The 27,904-nt window shown below is 36.6% G+C and overlaps 1 protein-coding gene across 4 annotated transcripts in view; it reads right to left on the reverse strand.

The window, feature by feature from the left end:
- KLHL4 (kelch like family member 4) overlaps positions 1 to 27,904 on the reverse strand; it is a 95,191-nt gene that overhangs the window by 26,299 nt on the left and 40,988 nt on the right. Inside the window, exon 2 of one of the 4 annotated variants that reach the window (XM_037408253.1) lies at positions 2,170 to 2,245. The exons of 1 other annotated variant lie outside the window; for it this stretch is intronic. Coding sequence is in view for 2 of the 3 variants with exons in the window: in XM_037408251.1 (XP_037264148.1) it covers positions 20,492 to 20,913 (422 nt within the window). In the remaining variant the exon portion in view is untranslated. Of the gene's footprint in view, positions 1 to 2,169; positions 2,246 to 20,491; positions 21,426 to 27,904 lie in introns of those variants that run through there. 2 more of the 4 variants (XM_037408255.1, XM_037408251.1) reach the window with 2 other exon arrangements.

Consider the following 27,904-nt stretch of genomic DNA (forward strand, 5'->3'; position numbering starts at 1 on the left):
AATGAAGCCAGCTAAGAAATGACGGTTGAGGTAACTGCTAGATTATACTGGACACCAAATAAGCTGTGACTCAAATATGGTGCTGTGGAGGTCAGATTTCATCTTTTCTTTGGTCAGGAGAATTGATGTGATGAGTTTTCTGATTCATTCCAGCCCTACAATTCTTTATGTTTGTTAATTATGTTAAGATTTTTTTGTCTTCATAAAGTACTCTTCATTAATCAGCACAGCACTCTTCATTAACCAGTATATAAAGGATATATCCATTGTCCTTATTATTTAATTAGAACATGACAAAACATAAATGTCATTTATTTACCATGAATGTCCTTTTTAAAATTCAGTATGTGCTTGAAGTGCCTTATTACATGTGCCCATGGCCAAAAAACAGAAAGTAAACCTGATAGTAAGGAAGTTTAGGAGCAGAATGCTGCATGAAAACCAGGTGATAAAATGCAGTATTTTAATTTGATTGTTCTTGATAAACTATTGTTTATATTTTTATGGTGACCACTTCTCTTTTGGTACCTGTTTACCTACTATAATATTTGTAAAATTCAGTTTAATCAAGTAACAATTCAGTTATCTGTGTCTTTTACACCTTTTGATTTTGGATCACCTTACCTCTGCACTGTACATCGCTCCAGCCATCAGTAGCAAACTGGACACCAGTTAGAGACATTTGACATACTAAGGACTTTATCATAGCTGAGGGCACCGATGTGACTTCAGCTCTGTGGTGCGCTGTATGTGCTTCAGCGGTGACAAGGTATCAGACAAAACTGCAACTTCATCAATTCAGTTTGTTTGTGCAGCAATATTTACAATGCAACTCACCTATATTTTTTTTCCCCTCTCATTTGTTTCTGCTTATTCAAGAAAAATGCAGACAGCCCCCACACAGGCAGACTCTTTCCTTTGAGCTCTGACCTGCTGGGCAATGTCGTGGCGTTGGACAGTGAGAGATGCTTTTTTCCTATGCAAAATCATAGGACCACAGCATCTGTTAGAGATAAACCACATCAGTTGGCTGAGATATAAGAAAAATATTTCAGTTAAGAAGCTATTTCTGAACACAGATATAAAGCCGGTGCACCTGTACTAATTGCTTGCTGGTGTAATTATACCATGTCAGTAACTGCCCCAACCTCTGCCTTAAAATTTCTACTGCAGTTGTCTTCTTTGTTATTTATTCTTTGTAAATGTAACAACTAAAGATAGTATTGAATTTTTTAGGGTATGGGTAAAATCTTTGATCCAAAAGAGTATGGAAAATTGTACTATATGTTGATGACTGCTGAGGTAGTAACATTAACATGAGGTAGTGACAGAAAACAGTGGAGAAAAAGGAATAAGCAATTAAAATGTATAATTGTTTAAGTTAATGGAGAGACTGCTGACTTCTAACCTAGCTAAATTGACAATTCCTTTAGAACTTGGAGATCTTGAAACTACCTCTTTTTAATAATTTTTTATTCCTAGTGTTAACACAAACCTGCCACCTTTTTAGTTGGCAAGAGTTAAAATGAATTTTCCCGTTTGGGTTTACAAGTGTAAGTCTTCATATCACCAAACACAGGAGCTTCAGCACGGCACTCGAAGTACTGTAGCTGTTTTGAGTTTTGTTCTTCCCCTTAGACATGATAATATACAGATGAATGCCATTATGATTCATAGCAGGATGAATCTGGGTTATGATATTTTGAATTCTCCTATGAATAGAAAGCACGTATGTGGTGGGGTAATTCCACTGGAAAAGAGGTTGCAGGCAAGTGGCAGAGCCCCTGAGCGCTGTGTACAGTGCTTTATGCTTCATGTCAGCTGTGGCCACATCATGATTTCATGTCACAAAGAGGGGTAGATCCAAACAGTCTCCCCAGTAATCTGTTTTCTTTTGGAAATTGTATATTTATGGTGTTTAACAGAGGAAGTTAATTATAAAATTATTTTCCAGGCACACTGCGGTGCACATTGCTCTTATTGGCATGTGTACTCCCTCAGCTGTTGATCTTTTGTTCCTAGCAAGGCAGTTTGTTGAAAGCTTCGTGCATTCCTTTATTGACATCTTATGTCAACAGTAGAGTTTTATGCTGGCAATTTGCTTTATGCAGGTAATTAAGAAAGGAGTTATTCCTATGCACATAGAAAGCAGTTTCTGTAATTTATTACCATGTAAAAGCACAGTAAGAACTGGTCCAGATCTTCTTTGCTTGCTTTATGGTACTCAGTGAATCGCTTTTAACTGCTGAAGACAAACATTTTAAAAATTCACTATTATGTAAATGCCTATCCAAGAGTCACCATCTATGGGATTTTGTTCCTGAGTTTTGGGGCCCCGTTTTGAAAATTGCTCAGCAATGTATTGCAGACCTATTCACATATTTCAAGAGACATTAAAATTAGGAGTCAACTGGCCTCCACTTCTCTTAAGTCAGAGTGATAGGTTGGGAAAGGCCATGGAGCAAGTCTTATCAGCCTCCGTGGCTTTGCATGCAGCGCCCACTCTGTCTGGCCAGAAGGAATCGAGGCAGCAGTGCAGCTCCACGGGGAGTAAAATCCACAGCTCTGAGGGAGATGCCCAAAGTGCAGTATCCATAGGCTGAACAAAGAGGTTTCTAGAGAGCCAGTTTAAATTGTTGAATTCAATAAAGGGACAATAAAAGGGACAAACACCAGCCAATCTTTCTTCTGATATTTGGTGGTCGTTGGATTACACAGTACAACTAAGGACTTCATCACAGTGACCTGTCAGTGTCAAGATTTGTAATACAGTAGGTGTTTTCCATTTAAGTAATGATTCTTTTCCTGATCCAGACTAATGTGAATATGAAACTTTACTGTAAACATTATAATGGTATGACTTAAGAACACTTATTTCCACAGCATGTGATATTTTCTTAAATACTGGAGCTCTAGTAGTATCTAATCATTCTGGAGACCACACTGCCTGTACGTCCATGAGTACTATTTTATATAACTATTTATATAACTATACAACTATTTATATAACTATATATAACTATACAACTATTTTATTATAATAGTTATATGTCTATATTCAGTCATGAAGTGAGTGTCCCAGACAAATCATTTAAATGAATGCCATTTTAAATTACCAGTCAAAACATCATCCTCCAGGAAAATTAAGACTGTATTCATTTACGTTATGTAATAGAGAATAATAACGAAGTTAAACATTTCAGGTAAAAAGATAGGAGTATGTATGCTACCATATTAAAATTAACCTTTGTTCTGATAATGCCAAACATAGTGGGTGCTGCTTATCTCAAATATCCATGTGCCTTTTTTCTCAAATCATAAACATATTTGAGTTCATTTTTTATTCTTTGTTTGCAGGTATATAATAGCTACCATCTTACTATTCATAAATAGAAAGTTTTAAAGTAGATACTTTGAGATTACAAGTAACTATTGAAAATTAATCTAGAATTAATCAATCTAAAGTCTACCTGCCATTCGTTTATAACTACCTTTATAACTACACAATGTTAAACAGATGCCTTATCAGAATAACGAAATTAGAGAAACTGAATTACAAAAATTGAATATTGCTCTGTAACTATGGTTCATCAGTAATAAAATCAATTTTCATACACTGATAGCAATAGATGTTTTTAAACTAACTTAAAAAGTTTGATTAGGAAATACTAGGTTACATGCTGATGTAGGAAGCAGCAAATTCATAGAAAACAAAGACATTACCCATGATGTTGTTTATATCAGTGATGTTTAGGGCCTCTAGTCATTATTTAGTATACAACAAAAAGCCTATCCTTTCCTCTGAACCGACACGCTTAACCATTAACACACTGATTCAACCATTTCCTGCAGAAGAAGGAAGTATTTCCCTGCATGGTAATATTGTATGTCTGCCACAGTGAATATTGCTATATAACTTATTTTTAAACAAAACCATATTTTAATTAACATCCATTTTTTGTAAGACAAACAAGAAAATCAATACTAAGTCATTATACATTGAAATTTACCATGCAAGATGTGCCATAATGTAGACCATGAGGAATACTTCATTGTTTTTATGAACACAGGCTCCAACAGTACAAGAAGCAATCTGCAGTTGTCACAGCAACGCATGATTTCTAATCTAACATTCGTATTATATGATTATGTTGGAGGGAAACTGAAAGTCATGAAGGAGAAATGCAACAAGGCTGACTAATTCTTGCTCAACTTTCTTGTAGCTAGGGATAATATTGTTAGATATTTTAATAGCATCTTTCTAAAGAACAAAAAACGATGTGACCAGAAGGCATGACATAGCACTATCTCAAGCTGTCATGTACAAAATGAAAAGTAATGACTAAATGCTGGACATGAGCTTGTGGCATTTTTATTTAGAGGACATAGAAAACAAAATACAAGCCAATGGAAAAATTAAATCCAAGCATTACTGTTGCCAGATTAAATTAAATAAATCCATGTTTCTTCATTAAGCACCTTTCAGAAAGACTCCTGTTGGGAGAGATTGTAGGGAAGGCAACCTGCTTTATGCTGTCCCCTTTCACTGTGGTTGGCAAAGAGAGAACAAAGGGGAGCTTGGGAGGTACAAGAATAAGAAAAATGTAAATGTAAAGTGGTTCCATCTCTAGTGAACAGAATTTTGAAAAGCCAGAGTGTAACAGTCTCAATAGCAACTACCCTTGCCCCTATCATTCTGAGCCTTGCAGCTAATTGTATATGGATACTGCTGTGAGGTTTTTTGTAAGACATCTTGATTTATGAAAACACAAACCGCTACCACAGCATCTTCTTTTTTCTACTTCACGAAATGCAAAGGGACTCCATTCTTTTGTTTTCTGGGACCATTTCCTTTTTTGCATCTTTGCCTTTCTACTTTTATCTGTTTAGAATCTAACTAAGCAATAACAAGATTATGTTTCACTTAAATGGAAAAAATATGATAATCCCCACTTCAGCTGAAGTCACCACTTTACATTTCATTTCACTGTACATGACACTTCCCCAGTCATGTAAGATTCTACAAGTTTGTTCCAAAACATCTCCTCACCTGACTCAACTGATCTACTAGATACCTCATTCAAGGCAAAACATTGCTGCAATGGAAAAAAAGGTGTGATTTGTAACCTATTTAGCCAGTGTGCGCCATCATAATTACAGATTTCTTAGAAAAGAGTGAGAGAGAATGTGTATAAAGGTATGGTCAGCCTGACAGACAGGAAGCACATTTGAGAGGTAGACTGAAGTTTTCTACTCCTAAGGTTTTGTTAGCTACATAATTTCACCTGTGGTCAATTCCTCCCTTGTCTTGACTGTGTAATTATACCCTGAGAGGGTTTCCCTCTGTAATAGCCAAATATTTCTGTGTGTTCATAGGTACAGGTATCCTGATACCAAATTATTCTCAGCTAGTTGTTACCTTCTGGTTTTCTGTGTCAGAATACATGACTCAAATCTAGGTCTAGAACAATATTAAAACAACTTAGCCTGCTGTATTCATACCTGGCTCAATCGAGTGGATATTCTTTCAAGTCAGTATAATAAAACCAACATACACTGAATACCTTTCCATATATAGCGGAAGGAATCGTTAATGTTATAAATTATGTACACTATTGCGCTTTATCTCCTGTTTTATCCTTGGTCACTGACTTTCACTTTTTTAATATCTGAGAAATACCTTAGTATTCATTATTATATGAATTTTTGCTAATTTCAGGAACTAATGTCCACTGAACATCTAGCATGCTTGCTGAGAAGAGCAGAGGTTTGAGACAGCAACTTGCAATAATTCCTTGTTAAGGAAACCTCTATTCATGAGTCCATAGTGTCTTTGTAAAAGAGAAGGAGAATTGCCTTTACAACCTTAATAGGTAGGCTTTTGGGTTTACTTTTATTTGACAGTACCAAGTGTATTTAACACTATTTCTGACAACATCTTAAGAAAACCTGTACTCTTGATGCCATTGGTTACTTGGCATTTGTTCTGGCAGATAACAGTGATAACTGCTCCAACAAGCCAGGGTCTGTGTCAATGTCAGCTCACTGTAACTGAATTGGAATAAAACCATGAAATCTAAATAAAAGCAGTATATGAAACCAAAAGAAAAATAAAGAAAGGCTGAAAAGTACAAGTGGAACTGATACAAACTGCAGAAAATATTGCTTACAGTAGTATTATGACAGATTTTTTCCTGGAGTGCCTGTATTCTTCATTATTCTAGGTTGGAGGGAGGCAAAATTGCATTATAATGTGAGCTTACAAAATTTAAAAGATCAATTTTATCACATTTATTCAATAAAATATGTATTACAGCTTTTGCTGAGGTCGTAATACAGCAATAACTATATGAAGCATGCAACAGCATACTACCATAACTAATCTTGATAGAAAACCCAAATATTTCCTTAGATTTGTTTTATGCCTCCTGAAGAAGGAACTGATTATTTAGATTGTTTGTAACCTGCATTGTTTCAGTGAAAACATGTTACAAGATATGCCTTCAAACTATTCACCAAGTCACGTAGTCTCAGTCCGTAGAGGTTTTCAAGCCCTGATAGGATAAAGCCCAGAGCAACCTGGGCTGAACTCACAGCTGACCCTGCTTTGAGCAGAGACTGGGGTGGAGCCCTCCTGAGATTCCTTCTAACCCAGGTTACCCTGTGATCTTATGGTTCTGTGACTCCTGGTGATCAAAAAAACTGGAAAGAAGTAATAGTATAAATAATAAGGATTTCAACTGGAGAGTAAAATCCTTTAAGTAGATTAATGTCAACACTTACCTGTTGCCATCTAAATGTTTTAAGGTTGTCCTGAAAGCATTAATGCTCCCCTCTCTGGAATTATTTTAATGAAGCTTCTCTTTTGGTAAGTTTTACAATTTCTCACAGTTTCCTCTTATAATTAGAGAAAACTTCTATTAGTTGTTTAGTCTTTGTGCAATATCATAACATGGGTTGTACTGCGTTCCTACTGACCATATTTCCACCAGCAAGAAGATCAAATGAGAGTTAATCAAATGTTTTAAATGTAGGTCAGCCTTTCCTGCTCAAATTCTGCTAGACATTGTCTGCTAAACACCCCTTTACTGAATACAATTAATGTTCCCTCCAAATTCAATGTGAAATTTGATGTATTAAATTGCTGCGATGGAGAGACGGGACGCAGCTTGATGCAAGCAAATGTTGATTTATTGTACAGAAACAGGAGTTTATATATAGTTTCAGAACCTGCGTGTTTTAAACAGATTGGTTCTTGAAGCTAAGCATTGCATACTAGGCAATCCCCGACTGGTGGTTAACTACCATCAATTAACAGCAAGGTGTTACCTTTCTTTGGCGCCATCCTTGGTGCCATCCGTCCCCAACTCCCCTATGCTCTCTCAGCATGACTCATCATGTTGTTGTGTCTATTCACACTCCTTGTCCTCCCAGGGTTAGTGACCTACAAGCTCGAGCACATTCCCCTCAGCTAACTGATTGCTATGCATGGTCCTAATTTCCAGCTGGCTCCTGCATTAAGTTGAACAGGCAAAGCTAAAACTGTGTTTATTTTGCTTCTGAGTCAGAACCCTTACTTGCTTGGGTCTTACCTTTATATCTTGCTGCAAGTGTACAGATCATCTTAACATATTGCAAGTCTTTCCTCCAAGTAATCTACATTAGAAATTGGTCTTGCATTTGAAAGAGTTTGTTTGGGGTATAGGAAAACCAGAAATACATCAGTTACAGTTTATACAATTAAAAAGCAACAGATTAAAAGTTTAGGAGCCTAGAAATTAGAAATTTTATATTTTGGCTATGGTATTCTCCAAGATTGTTTTAAAATATGGTTATGATTGAAAGCTACTTATTAGAAAAGGTAAAAATTTGTGGGTTTGAACTTCAGTTGATTCATGAAATATCACAGCAGTAGCCAGTAAAAGTGAAATAACAGCCTCTTCGCTTCATGGCTTGGCTTATGAGGAACAACAAAGGAAGTTCTAGAAACTGTAGAGACTTAAAACAACTTGTGAAAAGTCAAAGATGACGTATCAATCTGATGTATTGTTAAAAATATATAAGGAAATAATTCCAAATGAAGAATAAAAGCTTTAGTAGCATGCTAGTAAATGTGTCAGAGCTTTACTGTTCCATTGAACAAGCCAAACTTTCCTTCCAGTCCTGACTTTGTTCTTTTACTAATTGTGTTAAGTTCAGGTTCAAATTCATTATAACACTAAGAGAAGAAGTATAAGGAAGCTTTAAACAGCTAACTAGTAATTGAGCTACATATTGAATGAGGGAGTAAAAGGCACAGATGAGCTCTACTGCTTTGTGGCATCCCATGGGAGCTTCATGCTGAGCAACTTCATTGGTATATTGTAACACAAAGCCACTCTGTATTTCTTTCATAGACAAATTTGGGATCCTTTAAGTGAATGAAAAAAACAAAAAAACGAAAAAAAAAAAAAAAAAAAAAAAAGAGATAAAAAATTAGTCCTGACTTACAATCTTGTTCCTTTTGGTGCTTTTCTCACTGCTTCATTGTGTTCTGAGTGAACAGCCTGGCTACTGCACGATCACCAGGCTGTAACTTCCCAGGCAGCTGTCTTACACTGCTTGTAAATCCACTACGACAAGCTATATCAGGAAATGGAGTTGGCTGCACTGCTGGATGATTTTACTAGGTCAAGCATCTCAGACAGAAAGATCAAAAGTCCATCCTAAGCCACTGTACTAGCATGCAGAAGTGGGTTTTGGGGAAGTATAAGTAATGGTGTAGGAGGGAATTTCTGGCTTTACATGTAGTTTTCTGTAAACTGACTGACCAGTGGAGAGACTGGAGGCAGTCTTCTATGAATGTCCTGAGACCATCACAAAAATCATGATGTAGAACAAGCATTTTAATCTTTAAATGTTTTTTACAAGGTATTGTTCTAAAAGATATTTATGTATGTTTGGTTTAAAACTCTTGATATAATCATAGTTCAGTGTTTACATATGTTTTGAATTACACTTCATGACCCAGAAAAGAAGCACACAATTCTCCAGTGTACTGGACAAAATAGTGAACTTTCTGCAGAAAGCTGTGGCTGTGACATCTGAAGTAACTGAAGGATTTCATTACTCCAGTTAAAGCACTCTGTAGCAAGAATCATTTTCTGCCTCTTTACTACCTAGCCTAAACTAAACTTTGGTACTGCTAAGATCCTACAGATCTCTGACCCACTATCTCTTTCTTTCTCTTACATTACCCTCTGGTATGTAAATAACAGTATGGTTCACAAATAGGGAACACTGGCCAGTTTGGGTACTAAAGTTGTTAAAGTTTGGTCAGATCAATATATATCCATTATGAACATAATTTCAAACTGTAGAACACAATATTTTTTTGTTCACAGTCTATCTTTATTCTCTTCTTTATCAGCAAGTATTTTTTGGTGTATTGAATAAATGAAAGTCAAGAACCTTTAGTAGCACATCCATAGATGGGCTTAAGTTTTATCTTTCTGAAAAGTATTTTCTTATAAATCCATTTTCTGTTTTTTTAATAATTTTATTTTATTGAGGGGTTTAAACTACAGGTAATTGTTTAATTGCAAGTAAAACTTCAAGACTTTAGAAGTTTAGTACTCAAAATACTGGTTCCTGGCATACCGTATGGTCCAACAATAAAACTCTGAAAAGCTGCTTCCTGAGCTTGCAGCACGCTCCTGAGACCGGTTATATACCTGTTATGTGACTGCACGTACACATGTCCCCAAGATGTGATTCTGCAAGTATGTGCAGTTCTGTCCTGTGCCGGGCTTACGATTCACACAGTGGAATTCCTGAATTGTTTCAGTGCAGTTGAGGTACCTTGCCTGGACAGACAGTGAGAATGCACTCTCTTTGTAGTGGGGTCCAACACTGGATAGTGGTATACAGTAATTACATGCCATTGCCCAAACTATACGCAAGATCTCTAAAACTGAGAGACTGAAATAATGCAAAATTTGAAAAAGTAATTATTTTTCAATAACTCAAGTCCTGTGTTTTCTAAGTTAGTTGAGATGTTGCTCTTTGAAAAAGAGAAGAAAAGGCAGCGCACATTTTCATGCTCTGGGTCCGGCCCCCTGCCTGCTCAGCAAAGGCAGGCATGTCTCTAGCTGTGGCAGAGGGCAGCTGCCTTCCAGGCTCTCTCCTGCCTGGGCACTGACGAGATACAGGGGCAATGCAGAGGATGCTGTGGCGCTAAAGCCTGCGTGGAGCAGGTTATATGATATGATTTGGCAAGTCGCATCTGCCCCAGGGTCAAATGGTTGGCCAGAAGTAGTGTCACCAGAGCTGGTCGTCTTGTATTTTCACTACGTATATGGTAAAGGCAAATAGATGACTGTCTAAAACGGGAACTTAAATACATCAAAATCTATGGTTTTAATGTTTTAACAAATATCCTCAGTCTGGCGACAGAGATTTTTTAATTGCAAAGCTTTTATCACCGTGGTCATGGCAGAAACGAAAAGAACTAACTTCCACCAAAGACGTACAACGTGCCTAAGAAAAATGGCACAGACATGTTTGTCTGCATGTGTGTGTATGTGCTTCTCTATTCCCTCACAGTCTGAAGCATTCTGAAATGGTATGACATGGAGACGCAGAGCTTTCCTGAGCATCTGTGCTAAATGAACACTGTAAAAGAGGTTTCCCTAGCAACACAAACCATATGTAATAGCTTAAAATAGCTTTTCTCCAACTCCTAGGATTTCTTAGTGGTTTGCTCACAATTTCCATTTAAATCTAGGTATATTTGCCCAGTTCAAAAAGGTTCTTCATTTTCTCAACTTCTATTAAAATGTACAGGCTTTGAAAATGCTCATTTCTTGCAAGAATGCCTCCCTTCCCTTGACTTCTAATTTATCAGGTAAACTGAAGCATAGCCAATCGTGACAGTGGCTGTCCACTTTATCAAATGTATTCCCTTTGTTTGGTGTACAAAATATTGTACTGTAAGTATATTGGTGGTCTCTACTGCTTATTGTAATGGGAAACTTCTAGTTAAAGCAGTAGACTTTGATTTTTGTGATATTATTATAATGAGAAGATAAACCATGCAACTATATAGTATAATGCATCAATCATAACGTACTTGTATTCCACTTTGCATTTTAATAGCAATTTGCAGGCAAATTCTGACACTTGAAAACACTCATCAGTTCTTACTGTGGCCTTAGGAAAATAGGTACCAAATGTTATCTTAACCAGGAATAAACTGTGACAAGAGGCTAAGTAATTTCTCTGAGTTTATATAAGAAGCAAGCAACAAATTGAAGACATAACCCATGGGTATTGATTTCCAGATCCTAATACAACTAGTCATAAAGTCATACATTTAAAAAGTTAGAAGCAGGCTGACAGGTCTTGAAATTGATTACATCAAATGTTAGTATACAGGTAAGATATCTAGAATCTTGTCAAAAAAATTTCAAAATATGTATAGCAAACCTGAAGAATAAACCAGGTATCACACATTGCTTTCCTTTCCAATAAATATATTTGTTTATCCTAAATGGGTTTTAGTTGAGAAAACTACAAAGCAAACTTTTATTCCTCTTCATGTATCCATATATATATACATTCATAAATAAGGCAGCCTCATCCAACTGTAGCACACAGCATGAGAGTACAGCACCTATTTCCTGATAAAACATTTCTAGGCTGTAGTCATTTAGATACCATATCATATATTTCAACCTCAAATGTAGTAATGGCTACAAGGTAGGGTCCTTGAAATACTTTTAGTTGTCCTTCTTGTGACCTGTGAGCAGCAGACTTCTCGTGAAGTATCCTGACTTATTGGATCGAATGGAAACAGTTACTAGAATGAAGGGAAAGATGTTTTACGCTAATAATTATTGAATGGGTAGACTTGTTGCAAAGAGCCAGGCTCTAAGGTCTTGTTCTATCTGTTTTAACTAGCTTTGAGTTGAGTTTTGACTATTAAGCATTTGCTTGGAAAAGGAGGGGAGGGGGCGGACTGGGAGAAGATTTGCTGTCAGCTGTGTGGGAAGCTCTCGTGCCAGGGTAGCTGACGACAGTCACTGAGGTAGAGTCTGATTTCACAGAGGAAATTTTCTTTTAGCTTTGGTTTAGAGATTATGTTTTAAGTCTATGTCCTATACTTACCTTAAGCTCTTTCTGTGAATCCCAACAGTGCTTCAGCTTCATTTTGGTGTTCATTTAGCCTGCATGCCTATAGGTCTGCCATACCCAAGCTATATTCTTATACTTATCATTGGATGTAATCATTCTCTAAATATAGTAACATTTTATTCTAGCAGAATGAAAGGAGCTAAATTAAATTTGTATATATTGGGCTACCTTAGCTGTTTGACTATAACAAACAAATCACATTACTTCTTTAAAAGTGAAAGATTTTAGTAATATTCTTCATTACGGTATTTCAAATAGTTCAAAGCAAACAATTCAGCCACAAAACAACAATGAAAATAAATGGTACATTTCTTAGAGAATACTGTCTAGCTATAACTTTCAAATCAAGCAAACTCTCTCTCCCCCCTTCCCAAGAATGCTCCAACAATCGTACGATTCCCTGTTGATCGTACAATTGCATAAGCTCAGTATGGCTGTAAAAACTGCTCTGCGTCAGTTGCATGTGTTTAATCATCTCCTTAACTTTTTCTGGGGACATTAAGAAGTGATTTTAAGAACAGTAATAACTCTTTAAAAAGTAATTTAACAGCTGTCTTTGCTAAGAGCGAGCTGTATGGAGTGGAAATGAGAAGATAATTGAATCATAAAGAAATTGTTTTGAAATTAATAGAATTGTCCTAGTTTCTTAAATTACTATTAAATGACATTTTTTTCCTTTGCCAGTAATAATTCATCTTTGAAAGCTATACATTTCAAATGTAGGCCTGTGAAATATTATGTGGTTTTAGTAAATCATATTATTTCTCATTATCGCTTTTATGGTGGGGGGTGGGTGGACAGGGTTATACTTGGTGGGGGGTGGGTGGACAGGGTTATACTTGGACATCCAGAGGTCCTTTTCAGCTTAAATTATTCTGTGATTCTATTTATGTAGCTATGAAAAAAAAATCTTATGCATAAATAGCCACTCCTTCCACAGGCTAAATATAAAATTATTTTCAAAATACAAACCTACTTCATTTTTTAATAACTGTTTCAACCAATTTTAATTTCACATGCTATATGCTTTTTCAGGTTCCTCATAAGATGTCTTAATGGAAAAAGCATGAATAAAATCTGCTGATGATGCCTTTGAGACATATTGACTTTAATTCCTGTACCAAGAGCTCTTGTGTGAGGCAACAGCATTTGTTTAGTCAGAATGACTTCTTTGGTCACTGCTCATTACATTCACACATGGCCTAAAAAAGTCGTATCCCTCCTTGTGAATTATCTACTTCTGGGAAAAGGCAATTCTCCTTAGATTTTAATCCTGCATTAGATGCCACTTACTATAACTTCACAAGTTTTCTAGACTTAGCAAACATGAGATACCAAAGGAAAATTTTCTTGGTTACTCTCACCTATCATTTTCCATACAGTCATGAGTGAATTGCTGTAAAATGCTATTAAAATTCAGTTTAACGTCACTAATTATCTCATGTGCTACATGTGCCTTTGCTCAGTTCGTAAGTACAACTAATCTCTGGTAGCAGATGCAGCGTCTCAGGGATGGCAATGGGGTGCTCCCCAGCCATCGTTGCCTAGAACATCGCCCTCAATCCCCTGCTGCAAACTGCGCTTCCACTGCACTAAAGCATTGAAAGGCCACATGAGCTTTCAAGCATCACTTCTGAGAGGAGATCAGCTACAGTATCTTAATAAGCCATTTCAAATGTCTCCAGCTTCAAATCCATATTTTGACCTTTATTTAAAGGTCATCTTTAGAAGACAATTGGTTTTTGCTTGTCCCTGAGGTAGCAGTGAAGCATTTTGGTTATCCACAGCAGACTGGCATAAAATCATCTTTTTAAAATACACTACTGAAGTATATATTGTTGTAAGTATTAAAGAAACCGTAAAATTCTCTACCAGACAGAAACATAATTTCTTCTCCTAGCTCTAGCTTCTTGCAAAATTCTCAGTGTAAAAGTAATACTATTTTTGAACACTTAGAAATGAAAAAGAATACAAAGAGTTAGCAAGAATTTGTCAAGCATAGGATGTCAAAACAAATTTCAGTCCTTCATTGAGAGGTTGCAGAAGGTATTATGGAGAACAGAAAAGAAGTAGTTGGCATTTGAATCTTGGACGTGAGAATATTTTTTGTTACAGTCTCATATCAGATAGTACTAAGTTCAACCTGAACTACTGTTTGAAGTAAACCATTATGAAATGGGTGCAAAACTGGTTTGATACCATTTAAAGGAATTATCGGTCGTTCACTGATAAATAGGAAGCTAAATCAAACTGGGTTCCTAAGGAACTTTGCACTGAACTTTCCACTATGACTTTTCATAAATTTTCTGAAGTATTTGAAGAGAGGAGGAAATAAAGAAAAAGCTTTGCTAGGAACTTTATTACAATTAAAGATCAGGCTGATCCGAGAAGAGCTGCAGTTATATTGGAGCATAGGATCAAAACTGAATATTAAATCAGTAAATTGGAGACATTATCTGTTAAACATAAGATGGAATTTATTTGTGCAAAGTACTATATTTAGGAACAAATGACTGGAAAAATGTACAGATGGTTAGGGAACAGGTCCTTGGTACAGGGTCAGGAGATTCACATGAATCACAAGCTGGGCATTGAGGAACAGCACCATGTTGTTGAAAAAAAAAGAACACCGAGCAGGATAGTCCAGCATATTTTTAGTCAGAATGATATGTAAGTAATCCTGCCCTCTACACTAGAATTGTCAGGCTTTAACCAGAACATACTCAGATCTGACCACAGTACTGCAAGTACGGACAGACATGCTGGAGAAAGTCAGGAGAGCAATGAAAATTAGTTGTCTAGCATTGGACTTCTGAAAAAGAGACTGCAAGAATTGCATCTTTTAGACTTACAGAAGTTTTCAAATATAAATGAGTGCTGTAAAGAAGAATAGTGTGGGAATAAGAAGAATAAGGGGAGTAATATGCTATCTATATCCATAGGGGAAAGATCAAGGAAATAATGAGCTTAAATTGCGCTACAGGTAACCAAGGAAGCACCTAAATACAGTTGATCCAACTTTGTCAAAGAAGGACTGGCATGCCATATGACTTGATGTCCAGTGTTCTTTATTATGTTTGTAAACCTTTTATTTGTTAATGTTAAGATTTTTTAAAGCTTTTTTTCAAAATGTTGGAGGTTTAGTGAAAATTAAATTGGAACAGTTATGTTTTCATTTAAAAATAAAGGCTGATGCTATGTGAGATTAGGAATAATAATTTCTGAACTTTTACCTTAGGCATCAGAGATGGTGCATTAAACTGAATTCTTACTCATGAGGGGAAAATAGTGTCACAATGTACCACTCTGAAAGCAGCGCTTCATCATGTTCTCTGCAAAGGATACAGCGTAGCCCTTCCATTTACTGAATGCATTGTCAGTCATTCTCATGAATCAGTGGTAGGATTCTGCTTATTTGGATACCCAGAACTGTACCCTTAATGCAAAAAACGCTCCCTGACTGGTTTGACTAGTGATTTCATAAAGTAATTTATATGCTTTATTTTCACCAGAAAGTTTATCACATTTTCTTCTTTGGAAATGATCTTTTGTTTTGAAAAATTAAGCAGACATCACTTCAGTGAGTATCTGTTGCAAACTTCAGAGGATGTGATGAATGTAATGGCTGTCCTCAAAAAGTGCTAAGCAGAAGGAAACATGACAGCATGTGTCCTTGATCTGTGCCACATTAGCCAACCAAAAAAATGGCATCATATGTGCAAGAAATTGGGGTCAGGCACCGCACACTGATTTATTCATTTCCACCTGTTTCATATCTCCTGGGATACTGCAACCATTAAAGGGGTATTTTTTTCCTTGTGGTACCTGTATTTCACACTGGAATGTGAACCAAGGCTGTTATGTGCTACCAGAAATAAAAACAGAATTCCAGGAAAAACCCTCATATAGGAGATAATATCTGAAATAGTTATGTATATGTATATGCGTATATATTTATGTCAGAGACAGTAAGGGAAATGGTCTGTCAGCTATTTCCATATGGCTGACAAAAAAAAAAAAAAAAGATAATCAGAAGAGTTTTCTTGTCTTAAGATGAACTATCAAAATAACTGAACATCATAAACTGTTGCTACAGAAAATTGCCTCAGTTAGGAGGATAATCCTCACAGATATGTTTCCATGTACATCAGTACCAACTGTTTGAATTATGACATCAAAAGATTCTATTAAAATTAATTAGAAGTGTATTTTTTCTCATATGGGAAATTAGAAAGCACATATCTTTAGCAAAACTAAGGTTTGTCAGCCAAACTAGAGTTTGTCAGCAATTTTTCAGCCATATAATTAAAACAATGCGTAAGAGAAAAATGATAAATGGAGTTACATTCAGCATTGAAATATAACTGCCTTTGGTCAACGAGGAAAAGAGGTACACGCATATTTTACCAGCACACATGGTCTTCAATAGTATATTATAGAATCATAACATATCTCCTAATAAACATGCATAAATTGATCTGGAAATATAGCATAATGTTAATAAATACTAGGCATAGGGCTCGTATTGAAAGGTCAATACAGTCATGCCAGTGAGTCTAAATGTTATCAAGGGAAGTCATCAAGGTAATTCAAGATCATAGATCCTTCTTATTAGGAGGTACCTGTGCTTTTTCTGTTTATGTGTGCACAAGTGTGTGTTCACACGTTGCACACAAGAGCAAAGTTTTTTGTCAACTGCCAAACAAAATCTAGCAAATCTCCAAGGTTTTGCTGATGTCTCTGGACCATTGCCAGATCACTTTCTTTGAAGGAAATGGAACTGCTTCAAGGTCTGCCTGATGGAGGACCCTGAACCTCAAAAGATTCCAGACAGTTAGAGGAGATCATAGGCGATCATCAGGTAGCTAAAGTCTGCAAAAATACACAACCATGCCTTCTGAACCAGAAGCAATTCGCAGTTTATTTACCATGCATTGTCTTGGAACTCATTTAAGCTCCTACTTACTTTAAGCCAAACCTAAAATCTTTGAAGGCTTTTGCTCTTCATTTGCTCGGCACACTGATTTAGATTTCTGACATTGCCAGTAATGCCATAAAATTATATAGTGGGAAAAAGAATGTACAAACAAACAAAATCGCTTGGTATTTATGCAGGTTTTAGCTATTTTCTCTGTTTTTCACCTGTGAAAAGGTCCCAGCCCTCATTCAAGGAGGATGGTCAGAATCAGACTAAGTCAGTGAAACATGTGTCGTCCACTGCTCAGCCTTTTTCAAAACTATGGACGCAGCTTCTATAAGCATTTTATAACAGGTCAAGGCCCGTCATTTTAGATGCTTCTAGAAGACTGTTTGGTACCTGTTGAGTATGTTCCCTTAGCCACACTGGATGAGACAGTCCCCAGGCACGGTGGGAGGCTTGACTTAACCTTGTGCCAATAAGCAATGTATTTGTCTGTTTTGCACGTAGCAGTTATGTTTGGCCACATCTTAACTGGCTACTGTTACTACAAAACTAATGAGTGTTGGTCATTTAAGCCCTTGTTTACTTTGTCATGTGTTACAGGACATCATTCAGGAGCAAACTTGTAGGCCAGAAGGGCTCCTTTAGGTCTTGCACTATTTAAAGTACAGGAGTACCAAACAAGATTGAAGAAAGCAGAAACAAGTGTATTGATGATAGTATATTCAGAATGGAACTGTTGTTTGGAACTTTCTTGTTTAGCTTCCTCCTCAATGAACAAGCCTTATTTTCATCAAACCCCGGGGTGCTCTGTGTGTATCACTGAAAGCGTTAAGTCCTGAGGTTTCTAGAAAAAGACATCTCAAGTTTTTTTGGGAAAACTAATATTGTTTTCACGTTTCTAAAGTTTTTTTGTAGGAAGCACTAAGGTGCTAGTAGGAATTGTTTTCATAGTCTGCTCAAGACTCTATTCTACCCTCTTCCACTATTTCCAGTGTCCAAGGGACAGGTAGCAGTGCCCTGCTTTAGAGCCCAGCTGCAAGCGGGACCTCTACAGGCACAGATGCACTCACTGGATTAGGGGCAACACTCTGAAGGTGTCATTTCTTTTACAGAATAAAAGGTTCATTTGTATGAGATTCTTTGGTGTCCCCAGGTAAGACTGTGAATGAGCATATGGCTGCAATAATTGTATAGTTTGTTATGCAGCGGCTGTAATGGTGTAAGGAAGTGGACTCTGGGGATGTTGCAAATGCCTGATTTTCAGATGTGTTAATTACTAGCAGATCCCATTGATTACAATTGATTGTGAATATTTAGAACTTCCAAACAAAAATGAGGCCCAAAATGACTTTAAAAGATTATTTGAAATGTTTAAGATTAGGTATTCTGAAGACATGAAAATACATCCAGCAACTAGCTATAGATAGATATTGATATAAGGCTGCTTCTCTTTATTTCTTCTTCTCAATATTTCGTTTCTACTCAGTCAATTAGCATATTAATTCATGTGGCCTGTGCTGGATGCTATAGGGCAAGAGAACAGTGATTTCCTTAATTATTTCTGTTGGTACATATTTAAGAAAATGGAGATATGTGAAGGTGTCTTTAAAAATTTATTTTATTTTATTGAAATAAAATTTTGATTATAGAGAAACTAATAGTCATAAATCATTTTCTAAACAATTTCTAAGAAATTCAGCCTTTTAAGGCATTAAGATAGGTTTTAACCTCAACATGCATAAAAAGCCTTTACTGATAACTTTACAGAAAATGCATTTATTTGAATACAATATTTTATAAAATATATGCATTTCCATTTATAAGATATGCGCATACGCAAAACTTCTAAAAGCTGTACATTTAAACAGCTCATGAGTAGAACTTAAATCTGAATGAATTTGAAGGCACTAAACATCATGAGGTCTTAGCAGAAAGTTTATATGTAGCTGGAGAAAATGTCATATCTTATTTTAGAAGACAGTGTCTTATTACCTTCCAAACTGAATTGATTACGCTTTTTTTACCACCTTCTTCACCCGATAGAGAATCCTGTTTTGATTATTCAGTGTTCCTTGTTTTCTTCGAATGAAATGGACTTTATTTCTAAGGTGTGCCTAAAATTACTTTATCCCCCCTCCCCACCCCCCAGGAAATTTGTACTGTCATTTAAAATGTTATACTAAGAGTCTGCTTCTTACACATTACAAACCAATACACCAGTAAACATACAGAACTACCACATTCATACCTCACTGATTTTATTGTGTGATAATTTTATGCAGTACATATTGACTACTAGTACTGTTCTCAAAATGACATTTTGAAATACATCTTTCTGTTTAGCCTGCAGATGTTCCCTACACCAGATGTATAACTTGAAGAATAATAACTGCTAAAAATACACAAACTGTCAGCTTTAGTTTTACTGGGAGAAACTATAACTTCAAGTAAGATAGATTTGTTTTTAAATACAATGTAAGAAACCTAAATTATTCCCAAAGACTAATGGCAATCTCAACAAATGGTGCAAATAATCACATTATAAATGCATAATTTGAGTCCAAGGTGGGGTAAAGGTAAGGCAAAATTGTTGCTGTATGAACTAATAACACTGAAATCAGTCTTGAGAAAAAAAAAAAACAACAACAAAACCCACAAACAAAACCCCATAACAAAATTAAAAAGCTTGCTTGGTCAAATAAGTGGTATTAACATTTTCTTCTGGGTATTAACACCTTAAAAATAGCTCTTTCATTGTGCTTATATCTTTAAGGTCTCATAGCTGTAATGTTTTTTCGGCTGACCTTGCAGAAAGTATTTTTCTTAGTATACTAAAGAAACTGTGAAAGTGATTCCAAACAAACCTTTTTAAAAAAGCAAGTAATGATGCTTCCTTTCCACTTAGTTCAAGGTTAATTATACTTGTCAAGAAGGCAGTAAAAATAAGCAGTGAGAAATTTGACAGCTCGATGGCAACCACACAGACTGTGCACCTCCAGCTGTTCCCATTTGTCAAAGTTGCACCCATTGATAAAGTCAGAATGAGGACAATATTTTAGAAGGCTCATTTTTTCATTGCATTTCAACATAATAAATCAAGACAAAAAAATTAATATGCTGTAAATTGTAATAGAGAAAATCTGACCAACTGACAGATTTTATTTTTATGGAATAGTTATGTATCTTAAGCAAAGATCAAAATTTCATGACAATGTTCCTGTTCATTTTTTAAATGTGAATGTGTTCCTATTCATTTGAGTGTGGGTGTGTACCTATATAAAGTGAGACTAACGCAGTCAGGAACATTGGTTAAAAAAAAAAAAAAGAAGACAGTTTTAGTGATTAACTTGTATAGAAGTAGGGCTTTCTAAGTGCAGACTTTAAAACTCCTACCTCTCTGCAGATTCATCTGAATTTTCTTCTGTGATCATCTGCAACTCCTGTGTGTTTTTACTTGAATCTTCTTTGACACAGTTTTCCTCTGAGCTTGTTTTGGAAATATCTTCATTTGATCGAAGCTGTTCTATGAGATTTTGTTGATGCCAGGTTTGAATAGATCGGTGGTGCACTGGGGTCGGACCTGGCACGGGTGCCAGTATATTGTGGTGGACAGGACTGCTGTTTTTCTTCAGCCCATTCCTGTCCCGAGAGTGGTTCTTCAACCTGTTCTGAACCGGTGTCCCTCTGTGCTCATATCCTTCCTGCTGATGGCAGCCCCCCGTGCCTGTGGAGCCTTGCGAGGGGTGACTGAACCACCTCCAGCGGAGCCTCAGGATCTGCTTCACATCAAACTCTTTCTTTCCAGATACGGACATTTTTTTCAGGAAAGGAAAAAAAAAAAAAAAAAAAAAAAAAAAAGACAAAAGCCTATTCTTTTAGAAAGGAAATAGATTCTTTGTTATCTCTTGTGTTTCAACTCCTCTTCTTAAGAAAAGACAACAAAAGAACAAATACCGGTAGCTCTCTCCCTCTCTCTTCTGATTAATATACTGCAAGCTCTTCAAGCCGATGCTAAGCTGCTGCTAACTGTATAGGTGGGAATCCATACTGACAGGATGATGAGGTCAGACCTTAAACAAGTAAATCAGCTTAGCACAGGAAAGCAGCAACCATAACACTACCCAGCTGCTAGGCTTACACACTCACAGCACTATAGCACAGCTCTCTAATATATAACCGAGCCTCACATGATCCTAAGGGATCCGAAGCTGCAAGTTAAGATGCAGGAAAGCACATACAAATAAAGTGACAAGACTTTCTATCTCACGAGGTTTTCCATCAAGCCTGCTAACAAGCAATGCTGCATTTCACAGAAGATTTACAGAGAATTCTTTTACAGTTGTCTTACGGAGATTTTTGGTAACGATTCACTGTGAAACTATCCTGCAGTTCGTGTGTTTCCTTAAGCTGTTTGCATTTGTTTATCTTGCTGTGTAAAATTCCTACAAATGGCCTCAGTGTGGTAGCACTTACCTAAAGGAAAGAGGCAGCATTAGAATACACTGTGCAGAACTGTATGTATTTTCTCACCTACAGATAAATTTCTTGATATAATTACAGGAGTATGAGAACAGAGGGAGGAAGCTCATGAAAATCAGAGATGTGCTCCCTGAACGACTGTATCTGTGGAAAACACAGTGTTTCCTGGCTAAGTGCCTGTGTAAACACCCTCTGCCATCCTGCTCTTAATTTCTCACGGATGGTGAAATGAGTGGGGGTTGGGGTTTTTTTTCATTTTTTTTAGAAAACACCTTTCTTTTGATAGTGTACACTGTAACATGTTTTCAACAAATTTAATAGATTAAATATATCCAATGCCATCCATTCATTAATAGGCAGGATCATGAGAACTGTTCCCTGTGTGCTTTGATACAATGTACACAGAATGTTTTCGTGTGCAAATTGAAAATAATCAAGGACTGGATTATTTTTTCTTATGTTATATTCTGCACAGTTTGCTACTGATGATCTATACAAGATCATGTAAGCATTGTGCAGAAATAAAAAAGGCTGTAACACAGAGTCAGTAAAACAGGATTCACAACTATATGAGGGTACCCCTTTCCAATACATCTTACATCTCCTCTTCAGACCTTCCCATTTTAACCTCCTTTTTCTCTCTCTGTATTGTCATTTTTTCTTCTTTTTTTCCTAAACTCTACTGATGGGATGTTGAATCTTCAAATACTAAAGCCTGCTTTGCTTTTTTTTTTTTTTTTTTGTTTGGCTGCATACAATGCAAACAGAGAAATAATGAAGTACAGTTTCGAAAAGAAAAAGCAAAATGAGGGGACAGGACTGAGAAATCATCCACCTTCATACTGGGCTGTCAAGCTCCTGTCCTGTTCCTGGTATTCAAGCAAATGATATGCAGTATCATGGACTGGATGTATGTGAGAGAAATTACAGGACAAGTGAAGAGCAGTAAAATAGTTGAAAGGTATTATACTATTTAGATACATAGAGGGACAGAAAAGACCGTACAAAGAAAACCTATGAGGAATGGCTGGAAAAGGCAGAAAGGAAGGAGCTGAGGAAAGATATTTGACAGACCTAGCCAATGCATGTTTATTGCTATATAGAGCATTGAGGCTGAGCTATGGCAATAAAATGTACATTAGTATGTGGCTTTGATAGTAGGATAAATGTCTATGACAGACAGAAAAGAAAAACTTGGTTGCAGGTAAAGAGCCTTTTCTTATAGGAAAAAATAAAGTATTAGTGGGAGCTAAAATGCAAGCCCCAGCAAGCCTTACTGCAGTGCTTTGGCGTAATTGCTCCTGTCGCTGACCTTGGTCCTCTGCTACAGGCTACTGTTCTTGCAGCAGTTGTTGGAACCTGTGTGTGCCCTGGCTGCTTCAGTTAAAAGTCACGCGTGACATCCAGCAAAGGCTGCCTTATGCTCAGGCACCAGGCTCAGGGTCCCAGCAGCTCTGCTGCAAGAACCACCCTGCTCTGCCGCTGCCCTTCCCAGTGCTGGGATTTACACAAGAGCAAAGACTGCCACACTGTCATGCATGGCCATCCCAAATCAGTGCAGCTTCCCTATAAAAGTAATACTCTGTTTAGCAGTGCTTCATTAAGATGGATTGGATTCTGTAATATTTACTTGAGAATGAAATAGAAGAAGGATTGCTGTGTTAGAATATCAGGCTGTTAAGTGTTCTTAAAGGAACATATTTTTAAAAGACTTCATTTTCTGTGTTATTGGAATGGGTAGAAACTAGAAAACTTGTTCAACTTCTAAGACGTTATATTAAGAAGAGGTATATAAAGGCCTGTTTGTAATTTTAATACAGGGTTTCAATTTAAGCTTGTTGAGAATATAGGCTAATAAAGAAGTTGCTCCCAAATTTCAGAAATTTGTAGGGAATGAATGAATAAATGAAAATGCTGGCCATTGACTTCTGGACATACAGTAACCTCTCTTACTCAGTGTAAGACGTTTTCACACCTAAATGATGAAGCATTTATAACAATCTGACATTTTCTGCAGAGCCAAATATTTCAGATATTTTTTCTTGCATTACAGCTATGTAATATTTAATTTAATGTTTCTTCACTTTTCCATTTCAGTCTGCATGCCTATGGGTGTTACTCTTTTCAATGTCATAAAAGTAATAAGACTTAGTGGTATCTATATATATATTCCTCAGGATTGCCTACATGGCAGTCTGAGGTCTAATTTAAGGAGGTATATCTCTACATACCAAGTTAATAAAATAATTTATATAAAATCTTGTAAAGGTGGACAGAGAACATGGCTTCTTGCTACTATCTTAATCAGGTCATTGAGCTATCTCAGCAGCTCTGTCAGCTCCTCTTGGCAACATCTCTGATACATTTATTTTTTTTTTACCATGTTCATATTTTTTTATCATGTCACAAAGCTTCTGTTGGTTTGCTTTCCTTAAATCTCTTTTGCAGAAGTCATCCTTTACTCCAAGCTATCATCAAAAGCATATTCCTTGAATTTTACTTGAACTGTGCAAACAGTACTTCTGTTTGTGAATTACTCTGTTTCCTACTAACTCAGTACAGGTTTTCACAGTGTATCTAGCTAAAATTAAAACAGTAAAACTGGACATTTGCTGAAGAGACTGCCTTGCTCAAGAAATCAGCTTGAGTCAGCACAGAATATGTTTCAGGTAGCGCATAAGTAGATTATTTTTCACACAGCTTGTTACCATTCTAGCTAAAATTTCAATTTGCTGTACTAGGGCAGTGTAAGTGATTTGATAATCCAAAACTTCAGGCCTGAAATGATTAGAAGCAGGTGTGTGGCATAAAGCTGCACCTTGTTTATACATATATATGCCACATACCTGCTTATAATCATTTAGATCTATCTTCTGGTGGGAAAACTAAGATTCCTTGAAATTGAACACAGTGTGTTTACTTCTTGACAATTCCTTTATAAATCTCTAACACGTTTTTCAGTGTATCTCTGGCTGGGTTCAAACATCTAAATGTGAAAAGATATTATTTTTCTGTTATTACCATTCCAATGTAATATGTTTGGTGTCATTTAGAAAAATATCCACTATGGAAACTTCCCCCCCCCCCCCCCCCCCCCCCCCCCCCCCCCCCCCCCGCCATGGTTGTAAATTTCCAAAGAACAGAATTTTCTAGAGCTACAGAGCTACAGCAAGTCTATCCAGGGCCATCAAGAAGGTCAGGCAGCTGGAACATGACGGATGAGGGAAGACTGCTAGAATATGATTTGTGCAGCCTTCTGAAGACAAAGCTCGGGGCCGCTTATTGCTGCCCTCAGGCCCCTAGTGGGAGCACGCAGAGAAGGCAAAGCCGGGCTGTTTGAGAGGTGCTGGTGACAGGCCTAGAGGCAACAGGCATGTGTTGGTAGATGGGGAAATCTGATCAAATATAAGGAAAACTTGCTGCTCATAAGGGTGATCAAGCAGGTGGGAAGAAGCTGCCAAGAGATGCTGTGACATCTCTTTCCTCACAGAAAGTGAGATGGCAAAAGGACTTGGTGCTGTGAAACTGCTGTGACTGGACTGGCTGTGAGCACGTGGTTGGACTAGATGAGCTCCAGAGGTCCCTTCCTACCTGTTATCCTCTGCCTGTGTGACATGCCAGGGAGTCTTTGAGATGTTTGTGTAATGAGTAGAGCCAAGTAAAAATAATGTGGTTGTCAGTTATGAAAAAGAGATACATTTCTAGAAACCTTAACTCCTGTTTGGTAGCAAAACAGCTCGGTATCACTGCCTGCAGTTGGGGAGGGTATCTAATTGCTCATCCCACGGGAGGCTTGCTGGTACTCTGAGGAAAAAAGAAGCCTCTAGTCTCTGAAAAACCTCCATTCGATTCAATGGGTATGAGCTTTTGAGGAAGATCTTTGATCAGATTAGGAAATTGCACTAAATATGATGGCAGGCAGGCATCTAGAGGGAAATCTGGCATTATTTTAAAAGGTTTTTATAAACTTGTTGAACTACTAGATAATCTGAAAGGTCTTAATAGTAAGAGTCTAAATAGATGTTTATAATAATATTAAGATTACAAGTGTAAATACCTATACAATATTTGAATTAGCAAATGATAAAATTACTTTTGTCATAAACTACTCGTAAGAAGAAATTGAGAATTTTCTTTCCATCATAAACCATGTTTAAAATAGGCTTCAAAAATTGCTTTTAGCTACAGCTGCTGCCCATGTTCATCTGCCAGCAAAACACTTTACAGTAAGGAGTTTTCTAATACATTTCAAAAGGTCTGGATTTTCTAGTTAATAACTTAGTAATAATTTTTGAGAATTTAAGCAAGTGGAATATATTCAGGCAGTAACATAATGTTTATTCTCCTCTCAAAAGAGACATAGCAAATGATTTCTTATTCTTTTTCTGTTTGCCCTGAGCCGTTCGTTCAGTCCATGTATGAAAAGCCTATTAGAAAAATCTCTGTTCCCACAAGCCTCGCAAGGAATAATAAAAAGGAATCATCTAACTTTCTCGTAGAATAATTCAAGAAAGATACAATTTGCAGACTCTGAAACCAGGAGTATTGCAAGGGATAGGTTACTAGCAAGTGCTAAGGAAGTAGATCTTTGCTGGATGTGAAGCAGACCAGAAAAAGCAGATTTTTTTTATTAGATAAAAGTCAAGCATAGCTTTGGACCAGAGGTCTTCAATGCCAAGCTCACTGACCCAAATAGGACAAATCTGCATATGCTGAGTGAGACAATCAAAAAAGCAAGCTAAGCACAGAAGGTTAAGAATGGTTCCTCATATTTTTCAAGATATTTGGTGTCTACTCTGACATTACATTCTTTAGAAAGACAAGTTAATACAAGCTCATACCAATACTGTATACTCTACAGTGCTTGCATTTAGAGAAAACATCATAGTAAGATTTACATATGTACAGATTTTTGATAACTAAAGTCCTATGAAAAAAAGCTGTACGTTCTCTACCCAAACACTGTATTCTACAGGGTCTTCATAGTTTGTGTACTCAGCCTATGTACTCGCATATGAGGCCAGATAAAAAGAAGAAGTTGAATGTTTTTATTACACTGTTTTGAAAATATTCAAGAGAATTCCCATTAGTCCATCCTTTGTAAAAGAGATGTTCCAGGAAACATCTGCATAGCACAGCACCAACATTAACAGAAGTCAAAGTTAAATGGAAAATAACAAGACAAAACCCAAAACAAATAGCTATATTTAAAATCTGCAGGAGAGTTCAACTTTTTTTTAAAAGAAAACTTTGAATCCCAGCAAATGCAACTCAGCTTAAGACAATCAGTTGCTTTAGATACTTCCTACTAAAGGAGGCAGTAGGGTTGATCTACTTAAGAGAAAGTGTTGACACATTTAAATGCAATTGCTTCCTCAAATAACTGGAAACTGTACTACAGATTGCAACCCACCTACAAAGCTGTATGCCAAAACTGGAAAAAATTACAGCATTTCTACAAGATCCAAGGAAAAAGAATGTGAGAAGTAAGCCTGGTATAAATAAGTCTGATTAAGATCTTGCTAAACAGGAAGAACACTGTCACTCTCAAAATGAAACCAGAATATTAGAGTGAAATAGCAAATAGCCACTTCACAGCCAACTGGGAAGGATGTGAACAAGGACTTGAAAGTGATGATACTAGTGCAGCAAAAGTAAGCTCAAACACATGACTTTAAAAGAAACTCCTGTCACAGGTCAAGAACAAGATATAAAAAAGTGGAAAAACTACGGATAGATGCAAAGGAGTATTAAAAATATTTCATACTGATTTTTATAATATTTAGTAAAATTTGAGATGTTTTTTCTTGATTTTTCTAAATGTCGTTCCCAAGAAAAGCCAATTGTAACATTATTTATCACCTACTGGTAGAATTAGGAACAAAAATACAACACTGTAAGATGGAAGAGGTAGAAAAAGTTAATAATGGTTATGAACTTATTGAGAGTGTGGAAAGTAGCCTTTTATCGTATTTGTTCTTCTGCTGTATACAAGAATATCATATCAGTTGCCAAAGCTAATGAACCTTTTCAGTCCCCCAAAATATATGGTTTTTGCTGCCAGGGACTGAGGTAAATGAGAGAGAAAAGATAAATGCCAACAGATTTGAATAATGAAGAAAGGTGGCAAAGGGTTAGGGCCAGAATTTTCCAAAATAATTACTGATTCTGGATGCCTTATTTGAGAGATCTCAGAAACAGGAACATAGCATTTTCCAAAGCACTATTTAAGTGGTATTGTGTTGAACAGTTAAATATACTGTTCAGTTTAGACAATCTTTTCTAACTTTTATCTTTTCCCTGAAGGTTTACAACAGACCAGATGAC

The sequence above is a fragment of the Falco rusticolus genome, chromosome 14 (assembly GCF_015220075.1).
Source record: "Falco rusticolus isolate bFalRus1 chromosome 14, bFalRus1.pri, whole genome shotgun sequence".
Lineage (NCBI taxonomy): Eukaryota > Metazoa > Chordata > Aves > Falconiformes > Falconidae > Falco > Falco rusticolus.